Genomic DNA, 19,173 nt, shown 5'->3' with positions numbered 1-19,173 from the left:
ACATACAAGAGGAAATGAGGGGAAAGGGAAAAATAATACAAGGGGGAGAAATGAAGGTCAGTAGAGGGGGTAGAGAGAGAAGAGGGGAGGGGAGGGGAGGGGGGATAGTAGAGGATAGGAAAGGTAGCAGAACACGACAGTCACTAGTATGGCAATATGTAAATCAATGGATGTGTAACTGATGTGATTCTGCAATCTGTATATGGGCTAAAAATGGGAGTTCATAACCCACTTGAAGCAAAGTGTGAAAGATGATATATCAAGAACTATGTAATGTTTTGAACAACCAACAATTAAAAAAAAAAAAAAAGCTGCTCCGTCATTGAGATGTGAATGAGTGCTAGCCTTGTTTCTTGGTTTTTAGATTTTATTTTATTAGGATTTAATGAAGAATGGATATGAGAGTCCAGGGCCTGGTGAACTATTGAGCACTACAGAGGAACAAAGCTTAGGATGGTGGTCAAAATCGGGATTGTGTCCTGTTGGATACATAACAAACCAGCTGTGAGAGCTGGTTAGGTCTGTGATCCCTCTGGATTTCAAGTTTCTCATTTGTAAGAATCTTTTCTTTTGGGTGTGTGTGTGGGGGGGTAGGTAGTATAGCGAAGGATAGGAGGTACACCTGAATTCAAGTGGAGGCTTGGCAATTATTCACTGTGTCATCTGGGTCAGTCCTGTGATCCCGTGCTACTCAGGGTGGTGGGGCAGCATCAGCATTTCCTGGAGCTTTTTTGAAAATTAGAGTCTCAGGTCCTGCCCCAAATTTGCTGATCACAATCTGTTTTCCAGGCAGTGTGTAATCACATAAAAGTTTGGGAAACATTGACTTAATCTAATGATGTTCAGACGTAGTCCAGGGCCAACAACATCACCATCTGGAAACTTCTTGGTATCCCTTGCAGACCTGCTGAATCAGCAATGTGAGGATGCCTATCAGGAATTTGTGGCTCAGCAAAACTGGTAGGTGATCCTGAGACACTACTGATTAAACTATATGAGGTTTAGTTACCTCCTCATCTTTAAAGTAACTGCAACCCTTTGACAATCATTTAGATATTTGAAAGATGACAAAAAACATGGTAGTAGTTTATCTAATACAACAGAATATAATATAGTAGAATATAATATATTTTATAATATGTATCATGAATAATGGTATACATGATGAAAAGAACTTAGTGTGCATTAAACAATGAAAAACAAATTGGAAACAGGCAATTGGTAGGGATCTGTACCAGTTATGGCATGTTGGTTTCAAGCCAATAGAAGCTAGCCTTGGATAACTTAAGGAAAATGGAATTTATTGGAAGGATATGGTGTAGGTCATATAATGAAATTTAAGAGCAAAAAATAAAAATGAGCCTCCAGCACTTGGAAAAGACAATGAGGAGGGAAGCTAGGACAGCTGTAGAAGTTGATAAATACTCTCTCCAGGGCACCTCTGTCAGGGTGACTCTCTTCCAGTTGCCCTTGGGCCATTCTATTAGAGATCCAAATTCTTGGTGAAGTAATTGCCTAGCAGGTTTGGGTCTTTGGCAGGAAGAGACACCTGAATTGCCATGTGTACTGGGGGTGCGAGAGTTTCTCAAAGCAATGTGCTATTCCCCCAAAATGCAGGAATGGGAACTGGATGAGCTAATTGACAGAAGCTTATTGTGGATATTTCTAGCTCTAGTATTCTGAATCTAATATTATGCATGGACCTTGGACCTTTACAATGACGGGGAACTCCTGAAACAGCAAGGTGAAAGACGAAGTACAGCTCTTTTGGGAAATCTGTCTGCTCCCTTCCATGCACAGCTGTAGGACTTTTCTTTGTATCCAGGCTTAAGTAGTTTTGCTTTGGATGATGAAAGGAGTTGTACGTGCCACCATAACTAAGTGCTCCTTCACCTACGCCACTGTGGCTCACAAGCCTCCTAGCTTACAGCAAAGCTGTGAGGTTTCCCTTGAGAAAGGGCAGCTCCTGCCCACTCACTAATGAAGCCAGGAAGCAAACAGCAAAGCATGGGGGAATGACTTGTTGGACATCTTTCTTTTCCTCCCACAGTTTTATAAGTGATTATGAAGACAAGCTCAGGCTTGAGATTTGCCATATGGATTTAATGTATTGTTTGTTTTCAAGGATATTTCGTTCCTGAAGGGCAAATGGCTATGCATTGCTTGGGCTCTGGTCCTATTATTTTTTTCTCATCGTGATTGTGCCAAATAATCACAAAAATGACTCTTCTGTGTGGGATTTCTCCTGGCATGTGCCTGTGCCATGGTAACAGTAGCTGATAATGTCTATTCTGTGAGGAAAAATTGGCATGAAGGCTGGCTTATTTAATGTGCATGTGAGGGAACAAGGGGTTTGAGAGCTTTTTAAGATGATTGTGCTGATACCTTGACCATTGTCTTGTGCCTCCTAACATTTGCTAAGCAAAGCATAGAACACCTGAAGAGACCAGGAAGGCCAGGATTGCAGTGCCCACCTGTCATCCTGCAGGTATGCCCAGCATGAGCCGTTAACTCACTTTTTCACATATCCTGGGTGACCTGGTATTTTTTTCATCACAACTTACAAGAAAGGTATCAATGATTATCTTACAACATTGTATTTAAAATAGCCAGTAGACCTAGGCCAAGGTAGCCAGTATCAATGAAATAAAAGTAAAGTGATTAGTTTTCAATGTGAAGGAGTAAAGAGTTCCTTAGCTCAATAGCAGACCTATTTCTGTCTGCAGGAGGAAAGCTGGTGAAGTACTGTGAGAAGAACAGATGTAGTGACATCACCCCTTATGAAAAGGGTCTAATTCTCATGTATTTATTAAAGGTGGAAATTACATAAATTAAGATCATGGGCTGGGGATGTTGCTCAGTGGTAGAGCACTTGCCTGGCATGCACAGACCCTGGGTTCCATCTGTAGCACCACAAATACACACACACACACACACACATGCATACGCACACGCGCGTGCACAGAAAAATCTCTTGAATTTCAAATTAAGTTCAGAATCTATAGTTTCTATAGTTTTATGTATATATTTATGCAGCAATATAACAGTATATATAGTATATAAGATGTATATATGATGTATTATGTATTATATTTTATATGTAATACATTATGCAATATATTATATACCAGGTATATACACATACTAACAAATATGATCACATATTTATAATACATACATAAATGATAAATATATATATATATACATTTAATTTATAATATTTTACATATAATATATATATATAAAACTATGCAAGCCCATATACCTGTGTATTTAACATTATGTTTGGATACATTTTCATAATATAATTTTAGAGAATTTTAATTATATAATTGAATGTATTCATATTAGGAATCCCAGACGTTATGGCACATGTGATTAACTTCTCTCCACCTCAAGGCCTTATTATAGAATAGGAAGCAACTTCTCTTGGCTCCATCACGAATTTCCTCATTTTCTCCCTGCATACAGGCATAGTCTGAGCTCAGCATATGATATTAGTCTGGTTTTTCTGCCTAAATGCTGTGAATTTAAGATATGTGTATGTATAAATATAAAGCATAGGTCATATTTGAAGTGTTCTTCTTCTTCTTTTTTTAACCAATTTTAGTTTTGGACCCAGGTAATTTGGAGCAAAAGAAGTCAAGGAAAGTGCTAGTCTGCTAGAAATGTCTTCAAGAATAGCAATTGTTTTGTATCCATTCAAAGAGAAGCTGAGGATTCTGGCAAATGGATGATATTTTAAATCCTCATAATTTATTTACTCTTATTTTAACCATCATAAAATTATGATCAATTATACATGAAACTGAATATTAGAAGCCGGTGGAGAAACATGCTGGCACACATTTCCTTTGTGCTCGGTCACCTCAAATGATAAACAACTTACTTCTATACTTATGTCTGTGAAGATGCATATATATATATAATGCATGTCAAGTACTATGTAAATCAGCAGTTATCATTGCTGCACACACTATTTTCCTATAAACTCCAATTTGATTTTCATAAACAACTTTTCAAAAACGATGTTTAGCATTTTCCTCCCCAAGAACCTCTGTTGAACCAAGTATATTATGTGCTTTTTCCTTGCATTGTCATTAAGAAGCAAAAGAGGGTACCTTGCAAACTAAACTTGTTCCTACTTTTCCTGTAGAAGATGATAGGATGGCGATAATTTTCTGATTTGTTGGATTTCTTTTTGTTTGGCTCTAATTTGTTCTGGACTGACTATAAAGAATTAAAATTAGTTTTTGAGTATGGTTCTTAGAATCCATCTCATTAGGTTAGACTTATACCTTAAATTTCATCATTGAAAAAAGTAACACTTGGTGGGTGGGCTTGGGGGAAGCCTAGATCAGGAAATACAGGAAAAAAAAGTTGCATTTCAAATGAAGTTTTTCACTCGGTTTTCCCTACAACCTGTCAATAGAATATTCTAAGAAACTCTACTGACGACAGAATTTGTGCCCTCCAAAGGTCCCAGATATGCATAATACGTTGTGTTATGACAGGATTCTCTTCATTGTCATTTCAGGTTGTGTAGAATGACAGGAATAAAACAGAAAAACAAGAGTTTTGTGTAGAATAAGAGTAGAGTTCATCACGGCTATTAAAAATTCTAATGACATGAAAGCCAATTATTGTGAATTCAGGTGGTTATTCTGAATGTACTTAGGTACGTGACAGCTGAGGTAAACATTTCAGTCCCAGACAGCTCCATTAATTAATTACCACTCAGGATTCTAAAGCTTGCTTAGGTGCTTCAAGAGCCACACGGAATACTTATAAGATGCACACTCCAGGCAAGTCCAGACAGGCAAACTAGTACCTAATAACAGTTTCTCCATGTACTTGTTTGACATTTATTTATTAGAGCAAAGCTCTGATTTAAAAAATATTTTACCCCAAACTCCATTTTCCCCTGTATAGAAAATTGGTAGAAAATCTATAGCAACTTAAAAAGAAAAAAATTCTGTGTCTGAAGAGGGCAGCCTTTCCACAATTTCTTGGAATTCTCTCCACTTAAATGCAAGTTGCATTGGTCAGTTAATTTTGTGTATGTGATTTAATGCTTGTGAATGCTTTTATGCATGCCTGTTCTCTTCGAATTAGCCCTGATTCTTAACCTCATTTTCCTTTTCCATATTTTTTCAAAATTTCCAATCCTGTAGACGGCAGCAAGATTCTACTCTGTAGACGTTTGTATTTGGAAGAAATAATTTCACCCCCAATTGAGCAATTTAATTGTGTGGAGTTGCTTATTTCTGTATAAAATTTTAAACTTTACAAAGTCAAGTTGTCCCTTCTTTTAAGGATTCTACCATCTTAATTTCTCTGAAGAGGAAAAATGGAGTATGTTTTCTTAATTTTCTACCCACAGGAAGGATCAGCTCCATGCATATTTTCAAGAAAAGTCATAATAGCACTTTTTTTTTTCTGACACTCTATTCAGCTAGAGAGTGAAAACTTCAGAGCTTTTCTACTTGTAGTCACATTTTCCAGGGAGGTGTGCATGTCAAGGGCATTTTGTATGCGGCAGTTAGCATTGCAGGATGGGAAGTCATAGTCCATTTTAGAAGGGGATGCCATGCTTTTCTGGCTACCCACATCCAAATGTTTAAGTCAGGGCCTTCTTACATCTGCCCATGGTTAGGAACTTATTGTAGAAGAGGTGGAATCTGGTGCTGTTTTTGCAGAGGAGAACTTGGTCTTTCAGCTTCCTTTCATAATGCAGATTAAAGGGCGGGAGGAAATCCCAGGATAAACATTTCCACCACACTCTGTCACTGGACATATTAGTACAGCAGGAAACTTCTTGAGAGATTCATGTCTCTGTGTGATAAGGCAAAGTATATGGGATAGGAAAGGGAATCTCTAATTCAATAGGAGTTTGATTAATTCTTAAGATTCAGTGAATGACACTGCCGTCCTCAAACTTTTAAAAGTTCAAGCTTTGAAGAGCCTTGTGGAGACTAGGACCATGGTGGCTCCTAAGTGAAGGGAGGTCTGACTATCCTGAGGATTCTATGGCTTGAAGGAAAGGGAGTTGAATCCTGGATTAGAGGCAGCCCTCTTCTGGGAAATGGAGTTCTAGTCAACCTGCGGCAGCTCCTTCTGTATGGCATCATTTATAAGAAAATACTTTGAAGATATATAATGTAATATATGAATATAAGAAGACTCATATTTTCACAGAAGATTTGACTTTAGTTCAACCTTCCCAATTTATAGATGAGCAGAAATGACCTGATTAATACCACGTAATTAGTCTCAGATCCAGGAGGAAAAAAAAAAAAGGATTCTTCCTAGGTTTATTTCCTTAAATCTTATGAGGCAATCAGTCCTCAGAAAGGCCTCTAATCCCTGCCTCTTGGAATTCACATCCTGTTTGGACCCTTCCCACGTTGTGCCATGATTGCTCTTTTGGGCCAATAATCACTGGTAATCATTGGTGATGAATGAGAAAATTTAAGATTTCTTTGTTTAAAAGAACTCTGCCAGTGCCTGACCATTGCTATTTGTGTCTTACAAGTTTGGAAAACACTGTACGAGAAAATCTTCTATTAATTAGACCAATGAAGCCTACTCTTAGTTTGAGGTTCTAGATATACTAATACCTTGGCATTTTCTGGAGGTAATAACCCTATCTGTAACTTCCTAATGTGATGGTTTTCATAGTATAAGTCTATGAAAAAGTAGTACTCAATCTGTGATGGGAGATATGGAAAGGCTGAGGACCTGGGAAAACATGTTAAGCAATTAATCAGTCTTCTATTAAAAATAAATAATTTAAAACCCCAAACCAAACACTTTTTAGACTTCAAACCTTTGTGCGATCCTATGTAATAAAATCAAGAGGTCGAGTTTGTCTTAAAGTGTTCATGGACCCTCCACTTTCCAAACCGGTTCCCTGAAGAGTTAGGATCAAATTATTTAGTCAGGCTGATATACACTGCAAGTTAGAGAAATCGTTATTTCCTTAGGGCTGTTCTAAGACTACTTTCTGAGATGTTAATAGATATTCAAAAGTTCAGTTGAGAGAGCAGGAGAGACAGATAAAAATTAAGTAAACAGGTGATTTAGACAAATAACATTGGGACACTGAGTTGAACAAATTGGTCCTGGCTATTTTAGTAGCTCCATGCAGAAAACCACTCTGTACCAGTAAGCCTCCAAGAGCCTTGAAGGCCATCTGTGGAACAGTAATTCTCAGGTTTTTTTTTATATATGCTAAAATATCCAGTGATTCTTCCAGAGAAGGATCAGAGCAGTGTCCTGCTTTCCTTGTACCTTAACATTCCATATGAGTAAATGACAGCAAAGCTGGTGAACCAAACCTGGCCCAAGACAGGTCTTCCAAAGATGTTTTCATGATGTAGAGCCAGACCTGTTTACCGTAGCCTGTGGCTACTTTTTCTTGGTACAGTGGCTCACTTGAGAAGTTGGGAAAGAGACTACATGGTCTACAAAGTCTAAACTATTAACTGTGTCCCTTATCGAAAAGATTGAGTGAGGCTTGGGATGGAGCCATTATTCAGTAGCTCATTCTGTGGGCTCAATTTCTATATAACACAGTTTGGGAACACTGAATCAACTCAAGCTCTCCAAATGGGTCTGTGTGTGCCTCACCTCCAAATACTCAGAAGAAGAACCCCCTCTCTGTCCTGTTTTGTAACTGGTAGAAGATGATGTCTATTTCTGTAAGTCATGGAGAGTGGCAGATTGAGCCCAGTAGCTAAAGTGAATCAGTGCATTTCTGTACGATGCAGCAAGATCAAGTTGAGTTACAGAGAGAGCTGCATGATAAGAGGAAGCTTATCATTTATTTACTGAGCATCCTGTTTGCTGTTTTTAGTCTTGTGCAGGAAGAGAGCTGGAGGTTACCTCGTGCTCAGGTCTTCAGGGACTTAGGTTCTGTCTCCTTGAAGAAAGTGACTGCAAGACAAGTTAAATAATGATGTGAAAATCCAGGGACTTAATTTTTTAAAAAGACCTAAGAGTGGAAAGAAAAGTCCTGAAAGTCCTGTTTTCCATTATTCAGAATAATGTTTTCCTCTCCCTCAGGTATGATTCACAAGATACGGTTTGCATTGTATAGACCTTTTTCTTATATTATGGTAAGGTAAGAGGTGAATAGCTTTGTCTGGTAATAAGGTACTTTAGTTATCTATTGCTGTGTAAATCAAATTATCCCCATATTTAGCAACTTCACATTTATTATCTTACTCCATTTCTAAGGATATGGATTATGCAAGCACATTGGCTGGGTAGTTCTGGTTCAGGGCCTCTCCTTAAGCTCTAGTCAAGTCATTCACCAGGATGACAGTCTTCGAAGATTTGCCTGGGGCTCAAGTTTCTGTTTTCAAGTTCACTGGCTTGGCCTGTGACAAGAAACTTAAGTTCTTCTCCATGTGGAACTCCCCTAGAGGGACTTGTAGCTTTTTCTCAGAATGATTCAAGAGTGAGAGAGCACAGCAAAGGTCTTTTATAACCTCAGCCTTTTATAACCCAATCTAGGAAGTGACATGCCATCCTTTCCACTCCATTCTATTGGTCAAACAAACGAATTCTGGGACAGTGTGGGAGGGGATTATACAACAGTGTCAGAAAGCAGAGATTTTTAGTGACCATCTTGGAGCCTGGCTTCTACATTGTAGATACCTACAGCTGTATGTGTTGGTGGAGAAACAACCATGCCCTCCTTTCTTCCTCTGACCAGGACACTCAAAACCCATGCCCAGGGAATTGCCCTAATGTTAACTCTCATATGCAACACCATTGCTCCCCTGGAACATCTTTGTGTAAATGAGAAAAAACTACCCTCCTTTAGATAGTTTACTTCCACCAATAGGAGACTTGCCATATTATATGATTGTGTTCTAGCAAGACACTTTGCCACTTTGGCTGGAAAGTGCTGTAATGCTACCAATGCTTGTTTGTTTTAATTTTGTACACGACTTCGTCATTCAGTGCACAATCCATATAGGTTACATATACTGTGGTCTTCAGTATTAGGAGTCTAGTCATGTAATTATACATTTAAAATGGCTAAATATATTGGCTACCGCATCTTGACTATAGGGTTTTAAGAATCTCTCAAACAGATTTAATTTCTCCTTTTCAGTGTTCCCCTAACACTAACTCTTGTATTATAGCCATTGTATACTATTCCTTGTAACAGAATTTGTTATGTATTAACTTCCTCAGTGGACTGTCAACTTTTGAGGGTAGGAACCTCATTCGCTCACTCACTCACTCATCTATCTCATATGTTCTGAGACACTTCTTTGTGCATGATGGTAAAAGTAATGGTTAACAAAGAAAAGTGGTAAGAAAGACAACCCTGCTCTGGTATTTAGGTTCTAGTGTGAAGCAGCGTGAAACAAATACATGAACAAGGAAATTCCAGATAGCCATGGGTACTGTGAAGAAATTACAATAGGGTAAACAAATAAAGAGTGACAGAGTGGGCTTATACGTGGTTCTTTGGGGGAAAGAGGGAAGAGGAAGGAGAAGGAAAAACTTCTTAGAGGAGAATTTCATCTCTCTTTTATAAATCCTGTTACTAATAGAGTGCCTTTCACATACTACATAGGGAACAAGAATGGTTGTAAAGTTCAGGGAAGTGAGGGTCAAAGAACTAGCAAGGAAAAAAAACCCTGGGTGTACCATTTTGGTTTCAGTAATTGCGTACTATATTTTAACTCCGAGAGGAAGACGGAGTCTTTGTTATTCCACATCTGCTTTTTGTAAGCAAAGCACAAAGGCTTGGTTAGGTCTCCTTAAATGAGATTCATTTATTTCTTCTCCCTCACTGGAAAATAAATAAAACCAAGAGGCAAAGCCTATTGAATATAGTTACGGAATCAGTCTTTAGTGCTTAATTGTATTGAGAATTTTCCCTTTTGTTATTTTGCACTGAGGCTAGCTCAGATTTATTTTACGTTTTGTATTGGAATGAGGACACAATGAGTAACTTGTCCAAGATCAGATTGCACAACTTCAGAGGGAGGAGGAGTGGTGATTTTGGAAGTGGTCTAGAGGAGCTCATTGAAATGATGGAAAGCCTGGAAAGTGGGGCCCATGGAGAAAGGTTAAAAAACAAAACAAATGAGTTGATTTAATCAAGAAAAAAAATACCAAAGGATGGTTAGTATTAAAAAGATATGGAGAATATGGAATATGTGAGCTTCTTGCCATATACTTTAATGATCTGGGGATTTATTGAAACTGGAGAGATTTGGCTCCACTTTTACATAACATTCCTTTACCAATTGTTAGGAGTCTCTGTGGCATTAGGAATTTGTTAGAACTCCTTTTCTGAGTGAACTAGATCCAGACTTATTGGTTTCCATTATTGAATTCAATAACTTTTTATTAAAATAAGGGCAATTAGAGCATGATTGTGTTTATACAGGACAGAGTAAAGGTTATTTCTTATGTATCTCGTGGATACCGGTAGCATAGACCCTCAGGAAATTCTGAATCAACATCGTTTCTAGCTCCACACCTTGTGTATTGAAAATGCCACTGCTGTCTAGGTCATTTGCTTTGCTGGTCTTCTTGCATGATTCACTTCTTTGGAGTTGGAAACCTGTTTTTTTTTTTTTTTCCAGCTGAAATTAAAATTCCAAAACTTAGTTCTGCCATCCAGAGTTCAGTCTGTCTGAGCAACCCATGTTGGTTCCTGAATCATATTTGTCAATGACTTTCTTGTGCTAAGATGTGAAATGCAGATGTCGGATTGGCAACCTCTAACACGGTTTATTGGTTTTTTGTTTTTCTTTCTTCAAACGCGTTCAAGGCTTAATACAGCAATAGCAGGAAAAAAATTCTGGTTACGGAAAGATGTACAGGTTCCTAAAATTTCTTATCTTATGGTGATGGGCAATTTAGACTTGAAGGAAGCTGGCCAGGTACAGGATAGTCGTGGGATGGAGCCTGGTGGCTGCCTAGTTGGCATCATTCTTTAACACTAAACTGCCATTGCATTGGGTCTGTTTTCCAGGTTCCTATGTAGCACTTCTTCTTTTTCCTTTGTTTAACAGAACATTCTGTTAAAGAGGGATGCGCCAAATAGCATGCTTTTGCCACCCAAATGTTCTATATTATCTTCCTCCTAGATTCCCTTCTCTATCACATAAGTAACCTGGATTTTCCATAAGCCCCACCTGCATGTGGAGGGAGAGAGAAAATGCAAAGTAGGGTAAATATTTTGGTCTCCATATTTCTTTGAAACTTCTAGCTTCTGCCTGCTCTGTAGATCACCTAGTTCTTTCAAAGCGACCTCACAGCATTCCTGACTCTTTTCAGTGCGTACATCATGAACTTCAACTTCAAAGGGGTTTCTAGCATTTTCATTATTCCTTGCCCTGGCTGCTTTTTGCCGTTTATATTTTTTTATGAAACCATATGGAGGAACTCCCCAGGTTAATTTTTTTGAAGTCTGGGTCAATGACACTACACTTCCTAAGAAATTACAGAAGACATTGGAGCTCTTAAGTCCTACCAACTTTTTATAGGTACTGGTTCTCAATTCCTTAATCACCAGTGTCCCTAATTTGTCTCCTGATCATACTTGCCAGAGGTGAATAGGGTTAAGTTTACTGAAGCTATTAATTAATTCGTTTGAAGTTCACTTGGAAATTACTGTATTTCAAGCACAGACTGGCCTGGTTAGATGAATGAATAAGGCCCAGCCCCACTTTGACTATAAATATAGAGTCTATGGGGGGGGGTGATATTTAGAAGACCATTTCAAGACAGTGAAGTAAGAATTTTGGTTAGGGGCAAGCATGGATGGGTTAGAAGCAGATCAGGAGGGCAATGGTCTTTCTTGGTATTCAGAGTTTTCCAAGGAGAAGGTGGGTGTATAAACTAAAGATTTTGTTCAGCCATTTAATTGAACCTGTGGTTCAAGGTTCAAATCTTTATTGTCAGTTAAAAATCAGACTCTTTCTTCCTTAAGTAACTTCCTACTGTTTCCAGAAGCATTTTCCTGGATTTGAGTGTTCATTTTATCTACTTAGAGAAAAACTTAACTTCAATGACTATATGTGGCCGTAGAAGGGTGTGCAGGGATTATTCAGGAAATTTTCTTGGCTTCTAAAATTTCCTGTGAATAAATTAAAAAGCCTCTTAAAATGCAAATCACTGGATCCCACTCCCAGAAATTTGTAAATTCCTGAGGTCAGAAAATTTGCATTTTAAACAAGCATCCCTCATTATTCAAATCTGGATACTGCCCTTTAACTACTGGTTGCTAGGGACACTAGTAGGAGGAAAATGAGAATATGAACAATTACTTAGCTGGTTTGTCAGGTACGTTTATTTTCATGCAAGCTGAAATCCAAGCTATACATTATGGCTAGTCCTTTCCAAAAAAAAAAAAAAAAAACCGCATCAAGGAAACTCAACCAGATTTTGGGATCTGAGTTTGATTTTTGACTACAGTCATATCCACTGGGCAATTCTGAACTTTGTCATATCTTGTCTTTCCCTTGTAATAGATGTTGACCAGTTGTTTTATTGTTTAAGTCTGACTTTTCACATTTATCCTTAGCACTAGAAAGGACACGAATGGGTGAATCACAATATACTGCAATTACCATTATAAAGTTAATTATACTTTTGCCAATGCTGAAATGTGTGTGACCTTCTGTTAAAAGTTAAGCGAAGCGTGGGCATGGGAATATTGTGACACTTATCAAGAAAGGATAGGTGTTCATTTCACATTGAGTTATCATTGCATTTAAATCCATAATGCCCATCTTCTTCCCTTCCTACTGTAAGGTTCCTTATTGACTTGCATTGTATGTTGCAAGCCTCAAGTTTTCTTTTAAAATGTGCTTTGCATATCAGCCATCATAGCTTGACTTTACCATACTTTTATTTTCATATTTAAAAAAAACACCAAACTTTGTTTTTCTGATCATAAAGATAAAATTTTTTATCGCAGTTTCAGAAACCCATATTGTGGCATTAAACAAAGATGAGTTATATTCCAAAAACATGGTGCCTCAAATATTAGTCTGATGGTAAATTCCAAAGTATTGTGATTTAGAGGGATTTGCTGCTATAGGGACTCTCTGCTAAAGCCCAAATCATCAGGCTAGGAAACCAGTTGACAGCCCCTTCCTAAACAAAGCGGAGAAGTTGGAATCTATTGACGTATTCAGGCAAGGGTGTATTTTGAATTATTAATATTTTTAAATTAATTCAGGTTTAAAATGTTTCTTTGGTATTTTTAAAAACATAATATTGGAAGGAATCCAATCTTCTCGTGGACACTGTATTGCCACACTATCATCAGTAATCATTTATGCACTTCACAAGTGTAGAATCACTAAATTGTATAGATTGGGGCTGGATTAATTAACATGGAGGCCATCTAATTTAACCTTGTTTCACAATTAGGAAAATGAATATCAGAGGAGGTCATGATTATTCAGTAGCGGAGTCTGATATATTTGAAGTTCATTTCTGTTTCTTGTCAATGAGGAGATATGGTTCAGCTTTTGGTTTCACATCTAGCTGTTTTCTTGCTAGCTCACCCGTCATTCAAGCTGAGACCCAAAATGCTGCACTTACACTTTGCTCTAGGGTCCAACTCCATCAACCTCAGGAACTGGGAAGACATGGGAGCTGAACCCAGCTCTGCCTCCTCAGATGGCCAGATGCTAGAAAGAACTTGAATTGAGCTGACGGAGCACAGCATTTAGCCAGTATGCCATCCTCTCTGTGGCAGAGATTCAGGAAAGCTGTCAGAATCAGCGAAAGCCAACATAGAATTACACAGGGACCCTGAAAGGCAGATGCAATGCGTGGTGGTGAATGCAGGAGTCGACCGTATTACATTGGCATGCTGATCATTTTCCAAATGCCCCAATCCCTTGCACATCTTCACACCTCTGTAATTCTGTTCTCTCCTCCTATAGCACCCATAGCTTCTGATGAATTAAATTCTGATAATTTGGCTTTTCATTTGAATGAGATAGCAGAGTCTATCATTACACTCTGCAAGTAGCAGGAAAATGTGATTCTGGTGAATGGCATAAGAAGGATACAGGAAGAAAACAAAAATAGCAGCCTGAAGCTTTGCTTCATCTGCTTAACAAGATCAAAATAGGCATCTCTGCTCTCCTCTGGTCTTTTCCTCATGATCACAAAAATATGGTTCCAGCTCCAGAGAGCATGTCTGTATGTAGAGGGGAAGAAAGGTGGTGGAAAGGTACAAGCCTCTTTTGCCCTTTGACTAGGAAAACAATCTTCCCTCAAAAGTATCAGAGTCATGCTCCACTGACCAGAATCATGCTCCCTGTCCATTTCTGGAGGGGAGGAATGCTGGGAAAGTATGGAGCTTTCTTGTGGTAGATGCAAAGAAATGGGTATGGTTTTAGATGAGTTTATTTACAACGGGATTGCAGCACTTCTTAAGCCCAGGGACTTAACGGCAATGATATGGTCAGGTCTTTCCTGATATGTCGGATCTCTTTATAACAAGACTGACTGACTCTCAAAGGATCTCATTTTTTAACTTGAATATTCCTCTGCCAGTTTTGTTTCAAGTAGAAACTTCTAAAAATGTGATTTATTTTCTGTTGAAGTAATGCCTTACGTATGCGTAGCACTTTACTGTACCAAGTGCTTCATAATGTCATTTTGATCCTCACAGAAATTCATAATATAGAAGTGACTATCCCAGCATTATGGAAGAGAGAGCTGAGTTAGGGAGGTGGGTTCAAAGAGCTCACACAAACTGAGACTTGAGCAAGGCAGGTGGCACACTCCTGTCATCCTAGTGACTTGGGAGGCTGAGACAGGAGGATCCAGAGTTCAAAGACAGCCTCAGCAACTTAGCAAGATCTCAAGCAACTTAGTGAGATTCTTTCTCTAATTCGAAAACAAAAACCGAAAGAAAGCCAGGCCCAGTGGCACACACTTATAATCCCAGGAGTTGGGAGGCTGAGGCAGGAGGACCATGAGTTCAGAGTCAGCCTCAGCAAAATCAAGACACTAAGCAACTCAGTGAGACTGTTTTAGTCAGCTTTTTGCTGCTGTGCCTAAAAGAACCGAGCAGCACAAGAGTAGAAGAGGAAAATGTATTGGGGGGCTCATGGATTCAGAACTCAGTCCAAGGACAGTTGGTTCCATTCCTCAGGGCTCAAGGTGAGGCAGGACATCATGGTGGAAGAGTGTAGGGAAGGGAAATAGCTCACATGGTGATCAGGAATCAGAGAGAGAGAGATGTCTCCACTTGCCAGATACAAAATGCATACCCCAAAGCCACGTCCCCAATGAACCACTTCCTCTAGCCACACTCCCCCTGCCTCTAGCCATCACCCAGTTAATCCCATCAGATATTATTTCACTGATTAGGTTAAGGCTATGACCCAATCATTTCTCCTCCAAACCTCCTTGCATTGTCTCACACATGAACTTTTGGAGGGACACCTCATATCCAAATCATATCAAAGACAGACCCTATCTCTAAATAAAATACAAAATAGCCTTAGGGATATGGCTCAGTGATCAATGCCCCTGGTACCTGCCCCCAAACCAAACAAACAAAAAAACCTGGGACTTGAATCTAGGTAGATTTGCTATATCATCCTCACGTGTCTTTATCCTCGTATGTACCGTGGACAATAGGTTTTAAGACACGTGAAACAGGTTAAGTTCAGACAGAGTCTACATGGGTTAAATTTTGGAACCGTAGGCATTGAATAAATAGTTTGTTTAGAGGAATATAAAGTGTCTTCTGTTTGGGTGACAGCATGAAAATCTTTTTTTTTCCTCCCCTTTCTCAGAGATCCTCAGCCAGCAAGTCTCTTGGTGCTCCTTCCTACGGCAGATGGTCCAGTTCACAGCCACATCAGGTAATATGCTCTTTTTAAAAACCTTCACTTACTTGTTTTCCTGGAAGTGTGTGCTTGAACTTGCAATTGCTTTTTCACCCGGCGACTGTGGGAGCTACCAGGTTCTTGTCTACTCTCTCCATAAACGTGGCCCCTCTTGATAAAGGGCTGGGCAATTCACTGTGTCAATTACTTTCCTCCACCTCAATTGGATTCAGGGCTTGTGAGAAGGACAGTGAAAGGAAAGTAAGGAGTTTGGAAAGGCTGAAGTCCCCCTTCCAAAGCCCTCCTGGGCGAATAACAAAGAAAAATCATCAATTTTGCCATTATTGGAAATGAAGTTTGCTTTATTTTCCCTCAGTGAACAATGTCCTTTCTGTATCGTTTATTCCAGGAAACTGTGTACACACCCACATATATGTGCCTTCACATGTATGGTACACAGTCTCTCTGTAAGTTGATACATGAATATATTTGGAAAAGGTACTAATATTTCCAAGGATTGCTTTCGTGCTTAGTTTTTAGCGTGATTAACAACCCCTGTTGAGGTTGATAAATAGAGAGCATTATGTGCTTTTTTTTTAGGTAAAGTTAAGCTACTCTTGGTGTGTTATCTATGTACATGAAAAAACAGGGTCTTTTCTGTTGGTGAGCAGGTTTTACAGGTGACAACACTGTGACATGTGTGGTCACGCCTTCCAATGCTTGAAGCTTCATGTAGTTGGAACACTGGCTTTGTACTATCCCCTGGGGAAGACAAATGTTTGCATCACCTACTAGTTATGAGATCAAGAAGAAATGAACTCGCACTTGTCCTTTGAGTTCTTGGTTCAATTTCCTTCTTAGACTTTCTCAGGTCACCTCAGGATCTACAGTGATTTTGAAGACAAGCATGTTATCAATACTTTATATTCACACCCCCCTTCCATTTTATGGACTTTCTATGAAATAGAGTATGGGTGCTAATTTACTCCAACTTCAGCATAACGGGAGAACTTTTGGTGTGCTCATTTTTACCTTTTGTTTTTCAATGGCAAATTTATATTTTCAGTAAATAAAATTAATAAGAAAAAATAAATTATTGCATGATGCAGTATTGTATCACAGTGCCTATTTCTTACCTTGAATGGGTTAATGAAACTTGAAGTGAAGGTGATGCCTCGGCCCCCGTTGGCATTGGTTTTGTGAGGATGCTGTACCACCTGCTAACTTTGGAAGGACATATTGCTTCATGCATTGGAGCTGAGCAAGGGGGCAGATGAAAGGGGCAGATGTCGGAAAACATAGGTTGCTTTGGATATCCAGGTTCCATTTATTTCTTACCAAGTAGCCATAGCCAGAAGGTGCACAGTGGGGTAGGAATATTTCTGAGCCCATCTGAGGCTTTCTAGGGCCAGAGTTGAACAAGTCACACCTCACCTCTCTGCTCTCACCCTGAAAAAGTCTTTTGGGATGTTCTAATCTAATCTTTAGTCTAAGGCAAGAGAGACCCTGAGATTGAAATTGTTTATGATTATATGAATTTAGTTGTTCTAAGAGTTTCCCAGAACTCATTCCATTTTACAAGTCAGTAAGATCCTTCTGGATCTTTTGGGGAAACTTCCCAGTGAGATAATACAATGTTTCTTTTCTGCAAGTCTGTGCTGATCTTGGAAAACTTTGCATGTGAGGCAATGAAATAAGGAGTGAAGACAGAGAATTTGGGGCAGTCCTTCTAATGAGAATATATCCTTTTAGTTTTCTGTGGTTAAAATGACCATTATAGGGGCTGGGGCTGTAGCTCAGTGGTAGAGCACTTGCCTCGCATGTGTGAGGCACTGGGTTCTATCCTCAGCACCACATAAAAATAAATGAATAGATATTTTTTTAAAAAAATAAAATAAGAAAAATGTTCTTTAAAAAAATGACCATTATATTATGAAGTCATGGAATTTTTAGATGGCATTTGTCTAGTTTTAATATCTGAGGCTAGTTAAAATAGTGGCTGTCCTATAAATATTTCCCAATTTTTAATCTTTGAACACTTACGGTCTGTGAAATTCAAGAGTGGATGAGGTATCAAAAATTGATTTCAGAAAAAAAAGGGGGTTTTGCCTGGGCATGGTGGTGCATACCTGTAATCCTAGCAGTTTGGGAGGCTAAGATAGGAGGATTGTGAGTTCAAAGCCTGCTTCATCAATGGCAAGGCACTAAGCAACTCAGTGAAACCCTGTCTGTAATAAAGTAAAACATTGGGCTGGGGATGTGGTTCAGTGGTTGAATGCCCCTGAGTTTAATCCCTGGTATCCTCTCCACAAAATGAGTTTCATTTTTACGTGTCACATATGAGAAGAAATGTGCTTCTATGCTATGGATGGAGGGACTTTCAACCTAAGAGGTGTCTTTTTAATTGAGGGACATAACTGAGTGGCATTTCAAAATGGTACCCTGGTTAAAACTAATATTGGTGTTATTTCTTTTTGGATTGAAGGTTCCCTTTAATGGTAAGTGGAAGGAATTGGCCATTGTGGGTGAGACAATGTGTTTGTTCCTTTGCTTGTAGATCCACTCCAGGCTCTCTTGCTGACCAACTTCCAAGTAGGTTGTTTCAGTGGAAAAATTGGTGGCAATTAGGAAGGAAATAGACAGGGAAAGCCTAGGATATTCCTCATCTTCTCTGTCTGCTTGGGAAAATTTCTTTATAGGGTCTGAGCATCTGGGTGGATTAGCTCCTAAGAGGCAGCCCTGTAACCCCTGTGGCCTCTGACTGCAATGTCTTTGTCTGTTGAGCCCCCAGAAAAGATAATGGATACCTTTACCCTTCCCTGTTAACTTGTTACCTCTTTGAAACCCTTGTAACTAGTTTTCTATATTAAATTCCTTCTCTTGCATTGCCTGGTATGGACTTTTTTTTTCATACAAGTTGGTCCAACTGTTTTTGAACGAATACATCTATCATGGCATTATGTGCTTTATTCTTTTGTTCTAATAGTGGCATTTTATTTTCTACATGTTATGTGACTATTTAAAGGATCACTAGCCTTGCAGTTGCTGAAAACTCTGAGATTTATTCTCCTGAGGTGGCCTGGTGGGTGGTAATCCTTTTACACCCCTGTCCCACACAGAATAATTATTCCTCTTCTTTGTTACTCATGTGCTAATCCTTCCCTTTTAAATTTGTGTTTATTGCAAAAACCTTTGTCTTTTGTGTTTGCAATATAATAGGCTTATCAGCTTCAGTCTTTGAAAATACCTACACAGATTCTCAGCCTGAGGTTGAAAGTACAACTGCTATGTCTTCCTCTGATTTTTGGTATCAGATTTTATATATATA

The 19,173-nt window shown here is 38.8% G+C and overlaps 1 protein-coding gene across 6 annotated transcripts in view; it reads left to right on the top strand.

Moving 5' to 3' along the window:
• Rbms3 (RNA binding motif single stranded interacting protein 3) overlaps positions 1-19,173 on the top strand; it is a 1,302,406-nt gene that overhangs the window by 247,311 nt on the left and 1,035,922 nt on the right. For all 6 annotated transcript variants that reach the window (XM_048795444.1, XM_048795441.1, XM_048795440.1 and 3 more), the window contains exon 2: positions 15,813-15,881. In XM_048795444.1, coding sequence (XP_048651401.1) covers positions 15,813-15,881 — 69 coding nt within the window. The remainder of the gene's footprint in view (positions 1-15,812; positions 15,882-19,173) is intronic.

This window comes from Marmota marmota, unplaced genomic scaffold (genome assembly GCF_001458135.2).
Source record: "Marmota marmota marmota unplaced genomic scaffold, marMar, whole genome shotgun sequence".
Classification (NCBI taxonomy): domain Eukaryota; kingdom Metazoa; phylum Chordata; class Mammalia; order Rodentia; family Sciuridae; genus Marmota; species Marmota marmota.
Note: the sequence above shows the minus strand (reverse complement) of the source record. Positions and strands in the feature narration are given on the sequence as shown.